Source organism: Takifugu rubripes, chromosome 8, assembly GCF_901000725.2.
Source record: "Takifugu rubripes chromosome 8, fTakRub1.2, whole genome shotgun sequence".
Lineage (NCBI taxonomy): Eukaryota > Metazoa > Chordata > Actinopteri > Tetraodontiformes > Tetraodontidae > Takifugu > Takifugu rubripes.
In genome coordinates, this window is record NC_042292.1 from 5,319,700 (window position 1) to 5,341,243 (window position 21,544).

Here is a 21,544-nt window from a genome sequence, read left to right on the forward strand (position 1 = left end):
GGATGGCAGAGCTTCTCACCCTATCTCTAAGGGAGAGCCCAGCCACCCTACGGAGGAAGCTCATTTCAGCCGCTTGTACCCGTGATCTTGTTCTTTCGGTCATGACCCAAAGCTCATGACCATAGGTGAGGGGAGGAGTCAACTGTCTGTAGTCAGTTGTTGAAATTTTTAATCGTAATTTGGGCGATTATGGGCTGAAAAATTAGTTTGATCTGAAAACCAGTGCAGTAGGCCTTTATTCTTGGGCAGTGGTGCATCTCTTGCACACTCATTAGTGACACCACACAACAACTTGCAGTCACAGATAGACCAGTTCAGAAAACTGCCCTTTTATTGTAGCAGATGAACGTAAATATGTTTTTTTTACAGAAATATAACCCTGGAATGAATGTACAACACTGCTATTGTTTGTTTTTTTTAGCTCTGATGCAGAAGCATGCACTGCAATGTTTCTAAAATATGTGCACAGCATGTCCAACAAATACAACTCCATAATTGGATTATAGGTGATAAAGCCGTTAATGTCCTTTTGCAGCTTTGACACAGATACATCGATTACTATTTTTTAAAGGGGTTGAGAACTGTGTTACATGTTGATCAGTGAAATGTTGCTCACAGGCAGATTTATAAAAAAAAAAAAAGTCACAATTATGGAACAAACAGGGGCAATAATAATAACATGAGGGAAAACAATATTTTAAAAGTATAAATGTATATTCAACAAACACACATACATACATGGATTAGAAATTAAGTCCACAACACTCAATCAAAAACATCGATCATCCATCATTTCTTGTGCAAATCTTTCCTCTTGGGGAAAAAAACTTTCAGATATGACAAAATGTGATGGCACATTGATAGTAAAATATAGTAAATATATGTCTATAATACAGGTTATAGAGATGAAAGTCTACATTCAGGTGAATATCTTATAAGTGCAAAATGTTGCCTCACAGCTCACAGATGGTCAGATTGTGAAAAAGGTTTTTGGTCAAACGTATTTCCTCCATTTCCATCTGTTCATCAGATATCTGTTAGATCACAATTGGAATTTTGCTTCGATATTTTCACTCGGATCACTATTGTCCAGGTGATACAGATGACGATACCGTGCGTGCATACCTTATACACCCCTCAAAACCTCAAAAATCAAAAGACCGGATTTTTTTTTTTGTGCCTAGAGACAATTTTCATTGTGACAGACACGATATAAATATACCGGTAGATAATCTGATTCAGAGTGTAATATTTGCATCCAACAACAGCAGCATGTTTCTTTTCCTTGTTGAAGCCACATCTTCAAATTACATCTGCTGAAAATACAGTAATATCCATATGGCTGGTCCAAATGGTTTCACATTAAATTTAAAGATGAGATAAATCGATCAGTATTTAGATTCAGTCAGGAATTTAAGCCACACAATAATCCAGTAAAATTGGACAGTGCTGCATGGCAGCTTAACTCTAATGGTGCGTCTGCAATGATCATTTTTGCGGCGCAGAACAATTACAGTTTTTAAAAAAATAATAATTTGCCATAACAAACTATTAACTTTCTAAAGAAAGTTTGGTATCAGTTTTACTTAGTAGTCATCTTAAACACATAACACATTTAAGAAAACTTTCTCAGCTGGTTCTCACGATACAAAAGCCAATGGCAATTGAGCAAAAGCTAATGTTTGCAGTCTATGCTAAAACAAGCACCATTAAATGCCCTAAAGAATGTCATTTGGTCTTTTTTCAAAGTCACAAAAAGCCTTTTGAATGTTTGAGGACAGAGCTAGAGGGCGAGCACCCTTGTTTTTTTCTTCAATTAGCAATTTCATGCTAATTCAACACATAATCTGTGTCATTTTAAAACCGTCACGCTTTAATTTCGAAAACCCAAAATAATAGATCCACAACTGCTAACTATTACTTACAGTACAGAAGAGTATTATGGCCACCCTTGGGGGGGGGGGGGGGGGGGGGGTAGGGGGGCAAATGAGAGGCTTAAGAGTTTTTTAATCATGCACTTCGAGAAGTTGGTTATATTGAGAATAAAGTGGAAATCTGAGGTTGAGACGAGTCGAAATATAATTTCCAGAGAAAAAAAGTCAATCTTTTGAGACAATAACAACCAGCACAAGTGACTGCTTCTACAAAATGCCGTTACATGCTGCAGTAACAATTTAGTACTTTCTCTTCTGGCTCACAACAAAAACTGGTTTTAGAACTGTGTGCAGAACACTAACCTGAAGTTAAATTCTGATTTATAGCTTCCTTTTCATTAGTTAAGGGGTAAGTCCACTATTGACTGTGAAACTTTTATTCTGTTTGTGAAAATGCAAAAAGGGAACATTTCACTGGCTTATAAAGTGGAGGTCAGCAAAGTTAATGTGTTACCCAAAATGTCTTTCATACGGATAAGAGGTACAAAGAACGGACACCGTCACTCAGCATGATTTATTTTCCCTTTACCTTTCCCTGCCAGATAGGAAGTTATGAATCGGAAGCTAACTTCAGTCCTAACAAACAGACACTACAACTTCTTCATTTATGATGCTGCTTTTATCCTCAGTATTGTATTCAGCCTTTATTCTTGAAGTGCATGCTGAAATAATAATGTTCTCCTCTCGTTTTTTTTCTCTTGGGTGGCCCAAACACTCTTCCGTACTTACGGAATGCTGTTAGCTATGCTAGCTTTTTAAGCTGTTTCACCAGCTCCATGGCATCATAAGCCAGATACAGTTTAGGAAATGAAACAGGATGCTGACCGTGTTTTAATTATCAGGGTTTTCTTTTTATCCAACTCAAACATACTATTATAATCAATATTCTTAAGTGCAAATATTTGAGCTTTATTTTGTTGCTGATTTGGAAGTTGAGACACTAAAACTTCTTCATTTCCGGTGCTGATTTGAAACACGGTCCCATCGGGATTTCTTTTCTCGGATTCGAGGTTTAGTTTTGTGGCGTGCAGAAATACGTCTGCGACCCGCAGTAATAATTCTGTGGGGTGGAATAGAAGTTACTGTGATGATGGTGGTTGTTGTTCTGCGGGGTGGAGTAGTAGTTGTGATGGTGGTGGTGGGGATTGTGGACATTTGCATACGTGAAGAGCAGGGGGGCCGTGGAGGATGACGTGTGCTGGGCGGCGGCGGCGATGCCTGCCGTCAGAGCTCCGTTGCATTGGATGGAACCGTACCAACTGGACGTTCCCACCTGAGGAGTGCTGGAGCAGGACAGCAATCGTCAGACATCCCAACCAATCTGACACCAGTGTTACTGGAGTCTCAAACACTCAACCCTACTTACAAAGTGTTGCTAAAAGCGCGTGTTCCTACCTGGTCCGATCGGTCCGGTTACCGTTTCTGGACAGATCGTCGTCACTGTCATAACGTCGAGGATTGTCGAAGAAATAGGCTCTGGAGCTGAAGCTGTGGCTGTTGATCATCCCCCCAGGGGCCTGTGGGGTTTCAGACATAAATGCAGTTTTCAGTTGTGAAGATCCAAAGATTATGTTGTATTTTAGCATATTATTTTACCAGATTCTGGTTGGGCCTCTGGACTCTGAAGAAAACCACCACTAAACTTGTTGGAAGCAGCTCCCAGAAGAAAAGAATGACCCCAAACACGATGTAGGTTTGACCGCTGACCTCCTGCACTTCGGCCTGATTACCATGGAGCAAACGGAGATATTAGTTTGTGTATTTTCTCATGTTTTCTCACAGTTCCTGTCATTGATCATTTACGCCGGGGGCCGTACCTGATCGGAAACGCTGTACCAGCCGTAGTTAAAGGGACTGGGTCTGTCTTGTGGTGAGAGGGACACCACCACCAGGTTGTAACAGGCCCTGGACGTGTAGAGCAATATCACCACAGCTCCTATGGCGGTGGCCTGGCACACGGACGTACCCTGCACGAGGAGAGGGCCAGAACATTCATGCAGCCGATGCCTCGTGCTGGTCAACCGTGCGCCCTTTACATACCTTGGATTCAAGGTAAACATTGGCGGAGGACATTTTTGCGATCTTAAAGATGCAGACAGCCAGTGAGACGGCGCACAGCACAAACAGGCTGTCGTTGATCACGACCCGGGCCAGGACTGCATGCCTGATCCCGCCATCGCTGCAGACCAGAGGTGAGAGAGGGAATCAAACCAGTCTACTGAGGTAAACAATGTAAGAAGAGGTCTAGACTTGAGCAAAGATTTGTTTATCTACCTTGGTGATTCAGAGTGAATCAGAGCTCCTTGCACTAACAATGCACAGGTTAAGTTCACCACTAGGAAAAATATACTTAGACTTAGGAAAAATAATCTCAGAGGAAGCCTGGGAAGAGAAAAGAAGAACAGCTGCTTTAAGATTCGCTGACTCATTTTACAGCATTTGATTTTAGCCGTAGAAACAAACTATTTCTGTGTTTTTACAGCTTCTTTTTATTTTAAAGCGCTTGGAAAATTCACGGCCACTTGAAAAATCAACAGAGGCCAAAACAAAGGTTACACTTACTTGTATTTAGTGAGCTCTGGGGAATACTTGGCTTTAGCCTTAAACATGACCTGAAAAAAAGAAACAGTAAACATCAAACTAATGCAGACCTGTATATTTTCATATGAACGATTGATCTTGGCTTTGTCAACAGACAGCAGGAGCTGCTTAATGGGTGATACATTTACTGACTGGGATAAGCATTAAATGTGTCTTATGCCATATCAGCTCCATTTTCTCTACATGCAAGAGCCCAGATGTGATGAAGGAGAAGTGGATCGGCTGTCCCTGACTCATCAGACACGCACGAGGGTTTCCACATGTGTGTGTCATATGACTGACCATCTCGGGGTGAAACGAACACTTATGTAATAGCAGCAAAACTGCCCTTACACATGAAAAAGGTCTTCCTTCTCCAGAACTCTGCAGCTCAGTCACATTAAACATGTGACAGGGGAATATGGGACAAATGTCAAACTGGTGAAAGAGCCGATCAACAAATAAACTTTCTGCTGAGGGAGAAAATGTATCACTTAACCTTGACCGGGTGACCCACGAGGAGGAAGATTGCTTCTCGCAGAGCAGACGCGTTTCATGCCCCCCCCCCCCCCCCCCCCCAACAGACAGGCTTTCTAAACTAGGATATGAAAAAATGCTGACTAATGGAAAAAAGGTCCCTTTTGCACCTTAAATCACCTGTATTTAAGACAAACACTCCACCACTGGGAGATGAGCTTGTTTCTTCAAAGGTTCCTGATCAGGCAACTGGTGACAGGTTTGATTCAGTGGTAACAACACTATTTGTTACCCGAGCTCCAGTTCAGTTTCCTCTCCGCTCACACACTCTCACGTGTGATTGTACTGGGACTGACCTGTGGCACCATCACCAAATAAAAGCCTTGAGCGGCTGTAGGTGTTTTCTGAGAGCGAAACAAACTGGACTTTGACATTCACAGCAGGCAGGTATTAAACAGCCGCCAGGAAGAAACTGTGCGGCCCTCATACGCACGTCTTGTGACACATTTAGCCAGTTTACGCGAGCCTGCTGAGCAAATGGCAATGATGAAGGCCGGGCATTTAATACGGGCTTTCAGTGGGGGGTCTGAACATCTGTCTTTGTGGTATTCTGCCTATACTGAGCCAATCAGCAGGGCTTTCATACCAGCAGTGACCCAAAAAACTTCAGCTGACCCATCATGGGATAATACTGAGCAGAGAGGTTTCATTTCTTCGATTGCAATAGCAATACAGCAGCATACAGGCAGAAATCCATCGCTTAAATTTAATCAGGCTTACATCTACTAAAGAAAATAACCAGTTATGTCAGGGCTGCTTGTTAAGGTGAAATCCTAAAGAGAATATGGCATTTGTAAGCTGCTTTAAGGCATTTATTTATGTCCACTATAGAAAACAAAAGATCATCAGTTGGCTGTTTCAGTCCAAACCTTCACTGCGCAGAAACAGCAGCCTCTGAGTGACTGACAGTCTGTTTACAGAAACCATGGACAAGAACTGGGTTACATTGAAATAAGAAATCTGGTTTTGATGCGAGAATTTTTGCCCACAGCGAATAAGGTTATGGAACTGGCTGATTAAACTGTCGTTTGGAGTTATCCAATGATAAAGAATGAAAAATTGCAGTGTCAGCATTTTTAAAAATCAGGTCACATGCAAAAAGACTGCTCTCTCTCTCTCACACACACACACACGCAGGGTTTACCTGTGTGAAGTACAGGTTAAGAAGGCAGAGTGTGAAGAACTGCAGGCAGACAGGACAACAGTAGAGCAGCCAGTAGGCCAGAGGCTGCAGCTGATTGGCCTGCACCACATTTTTAAAGTAAAAAGAAAAGAGGGTCGTCCTCAGCGCTGCCCAGAGCAAACACAGAAACAAAAACACACTCTGGTAACTGAAGCGCTTGTGTCCGTAGTGCAAAATAAGCCAGAGTTGCAGGTACACAAAAACAAAAAGGAAAGAGTAGAGGACTGTGTAGACCGTTGTCACACTGAGCTCCAGTGTCGGGGAGATTGCAGCTCCATGGGACTCCTTCAGTGAGGTAAACAATGTACTGGCCGCCTCTCCTTCCGAAAACATCTCCGCACTAACACATCGGCTGCAGCGAAGTCAGAAAAACATCCAAACTGGGTCAGACTTGGGTTAATTTCTCCGTGAACGAAAAAAACCCACAGCATTCAAAATAAAATTGCAACAGAGGCAGTTTTTGGTTTTGAACAAAAAGATGCATAATGATGCGGCGTTGGACGTGCCCGTTGCTGCGTCTGGCGTAGATTTTTTAAGTCCATAATATCACTCTTATCAAAAGAAAAATATCGAGGCCCCGTGTGAATCTCTGCAAAGCTCTTCCTTGCAAAAACAACTTAAGGGGGGAACCTCCAGATCAGCTGTGATGCAGTTTTAGACCCACCCCTTTGCTCTCAATCGGGGCAGCAAACAGCGCTGTGTGTTCCGCCATCTTGGCTCTATCCAAGCTCGTGTTGTGCCGAAACAACTCGCTAAGGAGCCACAAATTCTGGCCAGTTTCAGTGCTAAATGCAAGCAAATCAACGCAGCTCCACGCCTACTTTTTCTGCTATAACTCTCATTGGTTAGTCCTGTCGCCCCGCCTCCACACCTTTGTTGCTCATTGGTTTACGATGATGTCAGCTGTAGAAGTCTCCACCCTTGCTTGATTGTGATTGGCTGGATCTTCAGGCTTTAAGTCTTGCTTAATTTTATTGGATTCGGAAGTACGTGGGCGTGTCTTGCATGTTTGCAATCCTCAAACGAATATTTTAAAATGACGGTTGTTACGGAAACGCATGATCACCTTCAAAATAATGTTCAACTTTTGCCTGAAGTCGGACTGTGGCATTTCGAGAGAAGACCTTTGCAACCCCTGACCAACTATGGTCTCAATTACAACATATTTTATATTATTCACTTTATTTTAACGTGGATGGATTGAAAGAAATCTCTTCGGTCCAAAATATGTAACAATCTTATTTGTAGACCGGAAGCTGGCATTCTTTTGTCGCACGCTAGCTTGATGACGTTGGGTGCCGTTCTTTTATGTTTTTAGATTTAATTGTGCAAGTTACTTAAAAACTTACTTTGCTTTATTTTAGTCTTAATATTCTTCCTAGATTTGCTGTCACCCACCTTGAAGTGTTCTCTCGAAGTGTAGCCGCATTTATCGAGTAGGAAGCTAGAAATAGCTAATGAGCTAGCTGAAGTTACCTGTACTTTTATACAGTTCAATAAAGCATAACATTTTTAAATGACAGTGTTCACCACTGGCAACATTTTCCTCCTTTAACCACACTTTTAACTCGTGCTTGTAATGTTTTTGCCACTGGGAAAGACAAAAGTTGAATTTTTCGACCTCCTCAGGTAACACTACTAAAATCCGTATTGATACCATTGGCCTCATTAGCCACCGTGTCAACAAATATAAATAACTTGTTCTTCGTGTGCTATGCTCTAAATAGTTTAGTTGATTTATTTTAGGAAATGCAATCAAAACAGATGCCCTTGATTTAAATGATAGTTAGAATGTCATATTTTGGACTTAATGGTAAGTTCTGTTATTATGCTCATCCTATCATAATAACATGGGTTTATTGTGTGGTTGCTTCTGAAGCTTTGCAGTGATTCTCCCTACAGACACAACAACACAACTGGACAGAGATGTGGCCCTGCCTTGTTGTTTTCCTGGTGATAACAGTGTCAGGAGGATGCACAGGAAAAGACACCTCCAACCTAATTGAGTATAAATATGCAGCTTTCTCTGAGTCATTGCATGCCGGGAAGACAATGTTCATCTTTTTTGCACGTCATGGTAGGTTGATCGCTGCTAACATGCATGTAAAACAATATGGGCTTCTGTTGGTTGCCAATTTTTTACAATCTAAAGAGAAAAAAACAAAGTATGATATATTAAGATGTTTGCAGCAGACAAGAGTTTGACGTTAACAATAATATTTCATTTGAATTCTTTGTCTCCTTTGAAAAGGGTACAATTGTAGGGAAATTTCAGGAAAAACAGCACTGAGTTGATCCTAGTGCAAACAATTAGGAAAAGTCCTAATTTAAAACTGGTGCCTTTATTTTTCACAATAATCTATCAACATCTCAAGATTTAATGGAGCAACTAGCTGTGAAACAAGCCATTAATTTAACAGTTAAACAGAAATAATTGTTTGTTTTCTATGCAGGCTCTCCAACTATATCTCTCTTCTTGAAAGAGTTGGAAAAGTCCTCAGATGCTCTGAAGGATTATGGAGTATTGGTTGGCATGGTAACTGATTTGTTGTATTACAATGTTTAGATTGCTATTAACTCCCAGCTGTCATATCTAGTAATAACAAGTGTCAATGATAGTATTTCTAGACAGTTTCTTCTCTTTCTACTCAGGTGAACTGCAATAAGGTGGTTGTAGGGACATACTGCACAGATGAAAGACTGCTTCACAGAGCTTTTCTCTTCAGGTACATTGTGAGGGCTTTGGGAATGACTTGTAAATAGGCAAGAAAAAATCCCCACACTGTAACAAGCATTCTGAAAACTAATTAGTCCTCCCAGAATTATTAAATTGGAATTGTTGATCTCTCTGACCTGTCTTTGTTCGGCAGAGGAGGTGATGAGTTCATGAAGTTTAGTTTGGACACTGTGTTTGATGTCAACTCTATCGTTTCTGAAGTCCTGTTGTAAGTAATCCACACTCTTTTGATTAGAATTCATTGTTGTATTTGGTTAGTATTCAAATGAAGAGAAATATAAGCTAAACATACAGATAGTGTGAAGCTCATGGTGACTGGTATCTCAAAACCAACAGGTAGCATTTTCTCAAGAAATTAAAAAACACCCCAGCATCTCATTCACTACTTGACCAATCTGAACCAGACTGCTTCACACTGATCAGGAACTCATGTACTGTTCTTGGATTTCAGTGTGCTGACATGCTGCATTAGTGATTTTAGGGATTTGCCCTTCTTGTACTTGGGGAAAGATGCAATTGACTTCTTTCTAAGCTACATAACAAATGCAGCTGCAGTTTTAATGATAAGTAAAATGAGTTAATTTCCATTTGGATCTGATTTGTAGTTTAAAATGCTTTGGTGTCCTTTCTTCAGTGCCCTTCTGCACGAGGAGGTCAAGTACGTCCACACCGGTAGTGACCTCATGATCATGGAGAAGACAGCCAAGGGGAAGAAGGATATTGTGCTGGGGTACATCCTCAGTTTGGGAACCCCAGGTATGAAGCACTGAGAACTATGTGGCTATTTTTTAAATAATGGTTGAATTATACTTTGAGAAGAATGATAATAATAATAATAATAATGTTCTCATTTCTAAAGAGCACAGATCACTGATGGAGACAGCGTATGCCTATGGGTCCACATACCAGTTTGCCCTTATAACTGGAGGTCCAGTTTTAAAGTACCTAAGGTAGGGCTTTTCACAGAAATGATAACACTGGCAACCAGGAAAAATGAAGTGTACTTGCTGTAATGGTAATTTTATTTTCCTTGTATGACTGTGTCCCAGCACTGAATCCTCACACAGATCTCAAGTATGGTTCCTCCACTGCCGAGACCACACTGGATCCATAAACTCACTCATGTCTGATCGCTGTCTGTTTACCACTATGTCCAAACCCCTTACAACCCTCAATCTTCACTCCTTCCTGCAGCTAATGGATGCTCCACTAGTGGTCAGTATTGATCCATGGTCCCATTTCCATCCACAAAAGTAGTTTCAGTTCATAGATACAACTCTGACATTTCACTTGTCTCATTTTAATTGAATCTTTGCTGCCAGACAGAGGTTTATGAAGACCCCTCCACAGTCCTGCCCCCACCGGTCCCTTACCAGCACACTCCTCAGGTATTTTTGTTCTCCCATCCTGAAACTGCACACCTGGACATGGACACGGCAACTTCTCTGGCCTTGAAGCTCCGCGGCTCTGCTTTGGTGGTGCTTGTACACAGGTGCATTGATTTAATATATGCAAAATCCTAGACTTTATTCTTTATTTCAGCTTTTAGTATTAATGCACATGTGTTCTGTCAGTATTTAATTGTACCAATATTGTTGTATGCATTTCTCATGTGTTACCAGGGAGAGTCCTGTAGTGAAATCATCTCAAGACTATAATGTTGCATTCAGGTTTCCTGAGAAGGTAATATATAATAATAATAATATATATTTATGTAAAAAATTTCACTATTACACTATTTAATAGACTTTTGTTGGTGTGTACTTCAAGGGTTCAGCAGTGAAATATCTGACCTTACGAGGCCTTAATGATGTGTTTGACATCTTCACAAATCAAGAAAAAGAGGAAGATGATGAAAATGTGGAAGAAGAGGAGGAGGAGGAAGAGGATTACGAAGAGGCGCACTATGGTAGTAGTCTGATGAAAATGTTGAAAATCACTAATGAATTAAATAGCAAAGAAGTGAGGGGGGAAATGATGTGTCTGTCTGCCCTCAGACCAGCTGGATGATGAAATTGCGAGGTCTGTGTACCAAAGTCAAGGTTTTATCCCAGAGGTGGACTCCATTACAGAGCTGACCCCTGAGAACTTCCATGGTGCTGTTGCTAAGAGGAGTCTGACAGTGGTCCTCTTCCATTTCCAATGTGAGATAAGCTTTTCTTTTGTGGCCCGTCAAAGAGGGACTATAGACACCTGATTAATTTAAAGTTAATTCCCTTGGAGGACTGTAATATTTCTTACTTTTCTCCTACAGGGGATGCTGTTTCATCATTGTTTTTTGAATCCTACATTGAAGTTGCAGAACAGTTTGTAGGTAAGCAGTCCATGTTCTTGCTGGCATATTTAAACCTTTCAAAACTACTGTTATTTCAATAATCTTGAAATGGATATGCATCGTAATAATTCATTCCTTTAGATTCAGAAGTCCAGATGAGTGTAGTCAATTGTGAGGAGTGGACCCTTCTCTGTGCTGCACAGTCGGAGAACTCCCAGCCAATTCCATTCCAGCCAATCACGTCCTTCCCCTGTATCTTGCTGCTCCGCCCGGGGGAACCAGCACAGGTTTACAGAGACATGCTGGATACCGAGGCTCTATATCGCTTCATTGTTCTGTGAGAACTTTGTGAAGTTTGGTCCCAGTACCTGCTGTCAGCTAAAATACAGAATTAAATGCCAATGTTTTTAATCCAGGAGCCAAAAACCATCGCCTTTAAAAGTGTCAACTGAAGAGGAAGTCATCTCATTCTTTCAGGAATTGCCTCATCCAGTAGCGAAATACAACCCAGAAAGAGTATTTGGTCTGTTCAAGACACATGCAGGTAGGAAATTTCACTAGCTACTAGCTACATTCTGCAAATTTCTGCAAACTGCAACTATTTCAAGATTAAAACTGTGTTCTTAGAGGCTTGGTAACACATCTTTTGGTAAAAGAGCAATCGTAATGCAAGTTTTTTGTAGGGTCAGCAGTCTGAGCAGGGACGCTCAGAGAACAACTCAGACCCCAAACAATTCCTACAGCTTTTCAGGAGTGGTTCCAAGGTTTTCCCTGGGCAGCTGAGCGACATAGTCATTCCAGCATGTTTTGGGTCTTTCCCAGGGTCTCCTCATGGCGAGACTTGCCAGGGAACACCTCCCTATGGAGACATCCTGGTAGCCACCATAGCTATTACCTCTTGATGTGGAGCATCAGTGGCTCTACTCTAAACTTTCTCTGGGTTACAGAGCTCCTCACCCACAGAGCGCCCCACCACCCCGCGGAGGAAACTAGTTTTGGCCGCCTGTATCCAGCGTCTTTTCTTTTGGTCACGACCCAAAGTTCATGACCATAGCTGAGGGTAGGAGCATAGATTGACCGGTAAAGCTAGCACTTCACCTTTTGCTTGTGTCCTTCTTTACCATAACATATCGACCACATTACTTTAGCTGCTGCATCAACCCACCCGTCTAGCACACGCTCCATCCTTCCTCACTCATGAATAGGACCCCAAGATACTTATCTCCTCCACTTGAGGCAGGGGCTCTCGCCTGACCTCAAGGGTCCCAAGACCTGGAGGGTCTTTTTGTTGTCAAAATGTCCCTGAAGACTTGCATTATTTGCACTTTGTGTGTATTTACTCATGTCATTTTATGCCGAGGCGTTAGTGACCTTTCTCTCATGTCTCTTCAGGTATCTCTGTGTTTACTGAGGCAGCAAAATCATTGAGAGGGAAAGTGTTGACCGGACTGGTGACTGGTGAGCTGGCAGACAAATGGTAACTGCTGTAAAGTCAGTGTCTGGTTTAATGGTGTACTGTAACCATGTTCTTGCTTTCCTTACTGAACCTCTTCAAGGCCTCGTCGATTTCGGCGTACCTCAGTATCATTTAAACGTTTAGGTGTTTATTGAAGTTGCATGTTTGCTCTGCAGGGCAGCAGACCATTCTGCGGATCTCCCTGCACTGTTTGTGTTTCCTTCCTGGAGGATGCACACTGCCACCGTACTGCCCATGTCCACCTCTCTGAAAGAGCTCCTCTCACACATCAACACTGCTCTGCTGCATCCCATGGTAATTAAACCACTTAGTCAGATTTGAATCATATGGGTTTCCCTCTGTCTTTTAAATTTTAGAATTACTAGATAGAAAAGATTCCCCAACAAAAAAGATCCCAAGTTAAATGAACTCAGCCAACATTTCCCCCAGTAGGGTTGGATAGAGATTGTGACACTGTCTTCAGGGGATTTGTGAGAATAATTAACAGTCAATAAGAGACTTTATGTCTTTGTGAAAGCTAAACTGAAACAGTCAGAGTATATCCCTGATAACAATCACCAAATGTTGGATGTAGTTTCTTCAATACATCCAAGGTAAGGGTAATACATCATACCGGAGTTTACATTAGCTCATTTAAACAAACGCAAGAGTCGATGTGGAGATGATGGTCTCAACGCAGGAGTTTCTAAAGACGGCACATTTAGCTTAGCTTTTCTCTGTTTATTTTGCACTGATGTGTTTGGTTTCAGGCTCAGATTCTGGTGTTGCTAAGATAAATGGCCAGTGTTGTGGAAAGATAATTATGCCTGTGTGAAAGCTGGACGCAGAAAGACTGGCTGCCTTTTGGGGGCGCTGTTGTCTGCAACTTTATCAGCGCTTAACTACAACAACTCAAACGTATTCAAGTCAGTGATTAAATTAAACAATTTATATTAATTGTACTCTCATTTGTGAACTACAACAATCAAAACTGGCTATCCCTCAAGTTATTAAGGGAGCCAGGAAACAGAAAGCTGATTGGGAATTAGGGAGAGACCTATAAAAGACTAAACGTGTAGAAGTCAAATATGATTTCAACAAATATGAGGCCCAGGAAGTAACCAGATGGTCTGTTCTGGTGTCCTGATAACTCTTTCTGCAGTTAATTCCCACAAGATTTGAAATAGTTTTGTTTTTTAAACTGTAGAAATATCAAACATAATGTTATTCGTCTTTAAAGGCATTTTTTTCCTTCATTGTATTTTGTCCCAGCCTGAGTTAACAGTGGAAAATCTGCCGTCCTTCCTCTCCCTGGGTAAAGCCCTGCTCCTCCTGTTTGTGGAGGAGGAGGAAGACGACGCTGGGCGCAGGCAGACTCAGGTGCTGGTGGAGGAGATGAAAGCTGTTGTCGAGCTGGGTCAGAGGAAGATAGAGAAATATCTGCCCTCCTGGATCCACCTGTATGTTCATCAGTCACAGATGATATTTAATCAATACCACACTAGGTTTACTCTCAGTCCATCCATCAAGTACACACACACTGTTATTATTTCTTTATTATTACGTCAACCAGTCTCTACTGTCTTTCAGCGGTCGCACTCCAGCTGCTATGTCTGTCCTTGGGTCATACTTTGGCTCTATGCCCCACCTCCCTGCTCTGGTCCTCACCCATCTGCCCTCTGGTCCTGAAATCTATCAGTACCCCCCAAACGTGCCCATAGCTGCTTCGTCTATCCTGAGTTGGCTGCAGAGGATTGAGGACGGCAATGAGACACCAGCTGGTAGGGAAACACCTGAAATATGACACTGTAGCAGTATTTGCAACTTTATTTACTATTTGAACAAAGATTAAACCAGAGCATGTGATTTTCTGAGACTTTGTTTGGTCAATCCAGCATTGGCACAGTAAGAAAGTGAGCCAGGTGACTGTGCACTATGGTTTACTCGCACCAATTCCCTTACTCAAGTCCAGCACCACCCCGATAATCTGGGGTGATGACGCACCAGCTCAGCATATGTGAGATCATATATGCTGTTTACGAAGAGAGTCTATCGGGAAACAGCTTCATTACAACATAAAAATGCAAGAAGACAACAGTTTCACTTCCCCACTGACAGTAATTTAAAATCTGGAACTATACAGAGGTTTATTGCAACACAGCAATGAAATGTATGGAGCAACTTTCGATCTAGGAAGAACAAGCTGCTGCTGCTTTTGAGTGCATCCCAGATTTCTGCATATCTAGGCACGCTCCAAAAGTGTGCCATTAAACAGTGACATGATCACGCTCAAGCCATTGCTGTCTGGTGAATGATGTTACATCCGTTGATGTAATTTGGCTGAATGCAACCTCGTGGGGAACGACATGAAGCTCTACCATTTGGATTGTGTAGTTTGTGTAGACTGAGATACGATCCTGGCCGTGCTGCAACTCGTCTCTGTGAACTGTTGAGTTGTCATCCTCAACATTCCATCCATTCTCGACACAAAACCCAGAGACCAGCAACTGTTGGTGGTTGTTACAATCATTTTCCACAAGCATGAAGTACAAAATCAGAATCTTTTGTTTCAATAACAGTGTAAAAGAGGAACTGTGCTGAAGAAATGCTGTTGCATTAATTCACATTCGACTGACACTTTTAGTTCTCTATGGTCTTGTTTTTTTCCCTCTAGGTCTGTTAGGGGGTGATAGCTGGCCTCCTGCCTTTGAGTTTTTAGACTTTCTTAAACTGATGGACATGGAGGAAGGGGATGAGGGGATTGTGGATGAAGAGGATTTTCTGTCTTTCTCCAGTGCTGAGATTTATGACGATGACTCTTCTGTTCACACTGAGTTGTAAAAATCACACATTGTTGCATATTGATTCTGTCATTTTTATATATTTTTTTAAAAATAAAAGCTGTATCCCAGATGCACTATGTTCTTATCACCTTGAGATGAAATTTCTGCAGTATGTCCTGGAAATCATGCACTTATTATTCTGACATTTCTCCCATGTTTTAATTGTTTTATCTCCTGTGCTGTAACGACATCATTAGCCATGTGTGTTTTCCCAGCCGTATGGAGGAAGTTGAAAAGGTGAGTCAGATGACTGGGTTTCATTAGCTTCTTTCAGATGCAGCTTCTGGGACTCTTACAGTAGATATTTTAATCAATTAGTCTGTTAGTTATGGAGAGGCATCAATCCAATAGACATTTACAGAAATCTCTAAAACCACATAGAAAACATGTTAAATCAAAATGTTGATGTGGACTTGTAGAACAGATGTGTTTTAAAAAAAAATCTCATTGCAGATTTCAGTGAGAAATAATTGATTATCAGATGCCAAGATTAGACAATTTTGTCCCTCTAAAATTATGAATTGGAATTATTTGCGTTTATGTAGTAAAAATCTAAAACAAAAAACTTGCATTAAGGCTATACTAGATTAGTAACTTTGAGGGGAATTCTTGTTAACTAGTTTAAGAAAAACAGGTACAAGAGCGCCCCCTAACGTTTGCGGTTATCCACACAATTAGTGTGTGTTCATAGGCGGTACTACACTAGGTGAAGTCAATTATTTAAATTATAGTTAAGATAAACAAAACCTCAAATCCTAAAAACTGTAATATTATGAGCAAATGTTATATGGCAGCAAATTTGTCCAAACTAATATCAGACTATTTAATTTTTATAGAATAAGTCAACTAAAATAAAGCAGCAGGACATCAATGTTCCTGTCCATGAGGAGGGAGAACTGGGCAAGGGAGACCAACCTGAACCCAACCCATCATGACCCAGGAGCAAAAGCCATCATTCAAGTGGCCAAAGCCTGTAACATAGACACTGGGACGAGGTCAAAGCTGATCTCTGAATATTGGAAAGGATCAGAGAAACTTTCCCTGGTTGGTCATTCTGTTTGAAGGTAAGTGAGCTACTCCATCAAATCTCAATGGCAGGTAAAAATAGATTGCTAAATAAAATGAGGTGGCAGCTAAAGAAACAAAGGAGGAAAGCTGTGTGGGGGGGAGATAAAGGGTATAAACCTGCTGCATGGAGAATTCCAAAGTAGGATAACAACACGGAGGAGAGGCAAAAACCATCTGAGGAAACGCAGAAGGAGCAAAGAAGATCACGCTTCTCCAATGACCCCTTCAAATATGTGAAGATTCTGTTTAGAGGAGAAGGATCAAATGCCATTCTGGAAGAACTTCTGAAAGAAGGACACCAGTCCACTCAGATGGAGTGAGCTGAAGAAAACTGAGAGCTGCATCAGCGCCAGGTCAAACCAGAGTTCTATAGTCGTTGGCCCCATGGTTAATGGCAAAAAGGTTTGAGGACGTCCAAAGAAAAGTTCCTTTTAACAAAGTAGATATATTGATGAATTAAGTAGTTTGGATAACTCAAATGAAGCGTGCTTCAGGATGAAGTTGGAGCCCAAATAAACTACATGGGGGGTATTATTCCTTTCTCGTTTTCCTCTGCCTCGGAGCCAGCCTTCAGTTTGCTGTTCTATGTTGGTTCTAATCAGTGTCAAAGTTGTGGTGGGCAGGAAAATGCAAAGCCCAAATATAATGGTGTGTGTCTGGATTCCCGATTACATAAGTTTGGAATTGTCAGTCAAGTCTGGGTAGTCAAATAAACTCCGAAATAAACGAATAAAATGCCTTAAAAGCAAAGTGTTGCTACAGCAGACTGTCTGAAGCGGAAACTGTCCAATCAAAATCACCTCATGAACTTTAATCCAATAACCCAGTTATGTCTTGTGTTCATAATTCACATGACCAAAAATTGCATTTGTCTGAGGAGAAAAACCTGAGTCAGCATAATCGACCTGTTGGGAAATGACCCAAAGTAGATCAAATGCATCTAACAAGATTGTGTCCAATCATCTGCTGCCGATAACAGCAGCGAGTTCCAGAAGCTTTGGCCGTTATGCGAGATTCTATCTTCTTGGGATACGCAACACAAATGCAGAGCAGGCGCTGCTGAAGTTTGAGATGGCTTCATGTCACCGTTTGTTTGTATATTCTTCCGAGGTAACTCGATAGAAGTCGGTGCGTCAGGCTAGCTGCTCTGCGTTAATCAGCTGGGCCCGCTGCTTACATTTCCATAGAGTAGACTGAGTGAAAGCAGACTTGGACAGCTAAGCGAGTCCCTCATTCAAGAGTTGCATAAGAGCGACCGCAGCACCTTGTTGCAGCCATGTGTGCAGCAGCTGTACAGGGGATGGGGGTTTAAAAAGGGGCAATTAAGCATGCGTGCATTGTATAAAGAAGGCTGAGGTCATTTCTTAACGGTGAGAGCATAATAAGATAGAGATACACATACGTTAGCGATGAGATGATGACGAGAACCACGGTGGTCCACACATGCCATGTAATCACCCACATGCTGAATATCCGTGTGTGCATTCGTGTGTCTTTTTAATTAGTCCTCACTGGTGTACGTCACTGGTCTGAGTGGGAGTCGTGATCCCTGCCGCTCGGAAGCAGAGTTCCAGAGACATGAAGATGGTTTGTAGCATGAACTCACAGCTGGGTGTGGGAATACGGCATGACCGCTGTAATCAAACTCTGACCCATAATTTAGTAAGACCCCCGGCGGGACTTCAGTAGCGATATGTTCTCACAGACATAAAAGAGCTCATGACAGGCAGCATGTCAGAAGGGGGGAGAGGAAATACAGTCAGAGGCCTCAGAGGCCATTACTCTCTGTAGAGGTTTGTTTTTCATTACAGCACAGGTTGGAATAGATTACTCCTATCCTCGCAGACATTAGTGAGACACTCCACTGTAATTAAACGCTGGATTCTTCAGGCATCAGCCATTTAAAAGCCTGTTGTGAAGCAGCTATCTGATTACCTGTTGAAGGAGCCTTTCTATTCCTGTGTTGTGGTAGTCTACCTCATGAATTAGTTGTATCTGTCCAACTCGCCTAGCAAAGTCAGTGGCTGCATCCCAACACCTGATTGGTTACCTTGCACATCAATTCAAGGCAAATCGCTTGCAGATAATGGATTGATGCAGAGCTGTCGAAGACATTCCTATACATCGGGTGGCCCTTGTCACCTCTATGTTGGTTTAAAAATATGATTTTATTTGCAGCAACTAAAAAATTCAAAGTCTTTCTGCTCTAATGGCGGAGGGACCAACATGTCTACCTCATGCTAGGGGATACTGAGAGAAGCAGCGAGTCTGATAAAGGAAGTTCTGAGCAGAGCTCTGGCTCCAGCCACAGTACTTCAGCTCAAAGTAGTGGATGAGATCAGATTAGATTAGCGTTAGTTTAACAGACAGCATTAATTAGTGAGGTGCTGCAACACTGGACCATGAAATGTTTAACTAAATAGTGAAATAGTTATATTTTTACATAAAATGATCTGCTGTTTTAATTAATGAATTAATGACACATTTAAGGCCGATTGTGATTATCTTTTGGTTGTCCATACCTTTTAGTGTTGGACTGTGTCCATCTGTTGGACTGAGAAATGGACACTTTATGTGTGCGTCTCAGCCACTGGGCCTGATTAAATATGTGTTTGTGCTTAAAGATATTATCTTTTCACTTCTCTGAGGATGCACAAGACTTGGTTTTCACCCTGAACTGTCTTATCTTTCTCTTTTTAACTTTATGATTTGTGTACAGTGTAAATCAAGAACACAATCTATAAAAATAAATGTGACTGCAGGAGGAAGAAAATGAGCTGACATGGAGGACTTTCCACACATATATCCACTGATTATTCTCATCACAGAACATTGCCATTGTCATCAGGCAGTCAGGCAGGTTCCATTTTATTTCATTCATCGGGTCAGAGGTCACTGCTAATATTTCTCAGTTTATTCTTGGGGGCATGCTGCATCTCCGTGGAAACCGCTATTAAAGAAACTGTTAGGCTGCAGAGGCACAGAGGATCAAATATTTGAATTTTTTTTAAAACTGACAATGTTTGGCTACAAAGCCAAAGTCTCGGAAGAGCCAAGTCTCGGAAAATAAACAACTACCAAATCATAGCAAAAAAAGCTAACATAGTGGCTCCGTGTGCTCAGACACTTAAGCAATGATCAGCTTTAAACTGAGATCCTGCATTGGTTGACATAGTTTTGTAAAATTCATGACCAATGCGTAGTAACAGTAACATTTAAACACTTGAATGAGATAAAGTCAAGACAATTTTGTAAATGTGCAGTGAGGATCTTTTGAAAGGCATCATGGGAATTCCTGCATTTAAAAATTGCCTGCTAACACTGTCCAACTATCAACTTCATCCAAAAACATTAGTACAAATATGAATGGAGATGTGTCCAGTCATATTCACTTCACACAAAGATTAATCAGTAACAATCAAGAGATGTGGAAAAACTCTCATCACCGAGGTCAAACGGAGGTTAATAAAATGAGCACTTTCACAGAGAAAAGTCTGGAACATGCAACAACTTACCTGATGTACAGCTGATTATCTGAGTCATAAAGGTGATTTCTGTGTGTTCTGTTCAGCCACCCAAGAGGGGGCTGTCTTAGCTGACTGAATAATAGCTCTATGATATGAAGTCATGCTCTGGATGGCTTTATAGTGTATATATGAATATACTGAATATAATATGTACTGAATATAATAAATTCTAATGTATCTCTGCAGGTTAATTCTTCCTGTGTGCCCTGCTACATTGCTGATCTAGGAAGTCTTGCACTGCCCTGTAAAGCTACTTATTAGGATGTTTAAGGCGTCCTCAAATGTTCATCTGTGAAAAGTCTGCTCATATTTTGATGACTAACATGCTGCTTGCTTGCACAGGTTGCTTCGGCATGTTGCAATAGAGATCTTGGACTCCAATTCTGGGAAGAGAAACACAATAGCCTCCCTGCACGGGTAAGTGTCAGGAAATTTGGTGCTTTCAGTAAAAGTGCAGCAGATCGTCACACAGCTCAAGACAGCTCTTTTAATTATCTTTTAATTTAGCGTCTTTTTCCCAGATTTGATGACTTGCGCACATTCAAAGAGGACTCAGTGAAATAAACAAAACCTCTGTTTTCACTGTTGCCAGAAAGCAATTCTTTTCCTGCTGCTCCTCTTGGGATACACTTCATACAATACCTTTTAGCACCTATTGGACCGGTGCACAGGAGCACTCTGTGTTTGCTGCTGTTGGAGGGCAATGCACCCCCATCCATCGTTAAACCTCTGCAGTGTTGGATTACAGTGTATTTCAGCTGAAACATACAGACATTTGGCTAAAAAAGAGTTGGTGTTGTTGTGATTCAATGAAAAGGAAAAATGAGCTGGTGTAGAGCAACACTAAACCTGCTGGCCATGCTTAGGAAATAGACTGAGCTTCAGTGTTTAGACAGCCATTTAGATTGTACCTATAATTTCAGTCAATCCAGTCTGTTATTTCATTCAGCATTTGAAGCTTCTCCAGCTGGAAGAACTGGTGAGAACTGGTGAGAACTGGTGAGCTGGTGATTTAGTGTGATTGCTGTGATAAAATAGATTTCCTGCCTGAACTTTTAGCTCAGCTCTATTTGGAGGAGTGCGGGAACCATTCGATCTGATTAGGAGATTCCCAGAAATAATGTTTAATGCAAGACAAAATAGTTGGACCTTGTTTATGTGGCAGGAACCTCGCTGACCCCTGTTTCCTTGTTGTTGTTTTCTTAAATCCCCCATATATCCAGTTGTTCAGAAAACTGCTGATTAACTTATTAACATATTTTCTTATTATTATCGTTGTATTTTATGTCAGGATTCAATAAGATTAGGTTCCTCTTTAAATAAGCCATTTGTTCTAGAGGCAATGTTTTGATAGGACGTACTTTTAAAAAGATGACCATCTCTCCCTGATCTTAACAAGGAGAT

General features: G+C 41.4%; 2 protein-coding genes across 5 annotated transcripts; one reads left to right on the plus strand and one right to left on the minus strand.

Moving 5' to 3' along the window:
- Positions 1-218: 218 nt before the first annotated feature.
- On the minus strand, positions 219-6,998 carry gpr137c (G protein-coupled receptor 137c). The gene is made up of 8 exons (XM_011606144.2): positions 6,196-6,998; positions 4,497-4,546; positions 4,209-4,316; positions 3,975-4,113; positions 3,752-3,901; positions 3,531-3,656; positions 3,330-3,451; positions 219-3,217 (listed from the first exon to the last, which is right to left on the minus strand). The coding sequence occupies exons 1-8, from the start codon at positions 6,565-6,567 to the stop codon at positions 2,947-2,949; spliced, it is 1,338 nt and encodes a 445-aa protein (XP_011604446.1). The 5' UTR covers positions 6,568-6,998; the 3' UTR covers positions 219-2,946.
- Positions 6,999-7,486: 488 nt separating this feature from the next.
- On the plus strand, positions 7,487-15,630 carry txndc16 (thioredoxin domain containing 16). 4 transcript variants are annotated; one of them, XM_029840544.1, is made up of 21 exons: positions 7,487-7,863; positions 7,962-8,047; positions 8,137-8,311; positions 8,688-8,770; positions 8,887-8,960; positions 9,105-9,179; positions 9,606-9,727; positions 9,831-9,921; positions 10,021-10,186; positions 10,294-10,463; positions 10,594-10,654; positions 10,742-10,880; positions 10,969-11,115; positions 11,226-11,285; positions 11,388-11,583; positions 11,663-11,790; positions 12,639-12,723; positions 12,879-13,017; positions 13,975-14,162; positions 14,293-14,483; positions 15,377-15,630. In XM_029840544.1, exons 2-21 carry the CDS (start codon positions 8,045-8,047, stop codon positions 15,541-15,543), a joined length of 2,460 nt encoding a protein of 819 aa, XP_029696404.1. In that variant the 5' UTR covers positions 7,487-7,863; positions 7,962-8,044; the 3' UTR covers positions 15,544-15,630. The 4 variants fall into 4 exon arrangements, with proteins under 4 accessions (XP_029696404.1, XP_011604444.2, XP_029696406.1 ...); XM_011606142.2 differs by having other exon boundaries at positions 7,981-8,047; XM_029840546.1 differs by lacking the exon at positions 7,962-8,047 and having other exon boundaries at positions 8,114-8,311.
- The last annotated feature ends 5,914 nt before the right edge of the window (positions 15,631-21,544 follow it).

Excerpts from the sequence above, each read along its gene's own strand:
- gpr137c (XM_011606144.2), bottom strand. The coding sequence starts at position 6,567 with ATGTTTTCGGAAGGAGAGGCGGCCAGTACATTGTTTACCTCACTGAAG. Across the intron at positions 4,317-4,496 it reads CCAGAGCTCACTAAATACAA|GCTTCCTCTGAGATTATTTT; the intron begins GTAAGTGTAACC and ends TTCTCTTCCCAG. Across the intron at positions 3,218-3,329 it reads AACCGGACCGATCGGACCAG|CACTCCTCAGGTGGGAACGT; the intron begins GTAGGAACACGC and ends GTCCTGCTCCAG.
- txndc16 (XM_029840544.1), top strand. Across the intron at positions 8,312-8,687 it reads CATCTTTTTTGCACGTCATG|GCTCTCCAACTATATCTCTC; the intron begins GTAGGTTGATCG and ends TTTTCTATGCAG. Across the intron at positions 13,018-13,974 it reads CTGCTCTGCTGCATCCCATG|CCTGAGTTAACAGTGGAAAA; the intron begins GTAATTAAACCA and ends ATTTTGTCCCAG.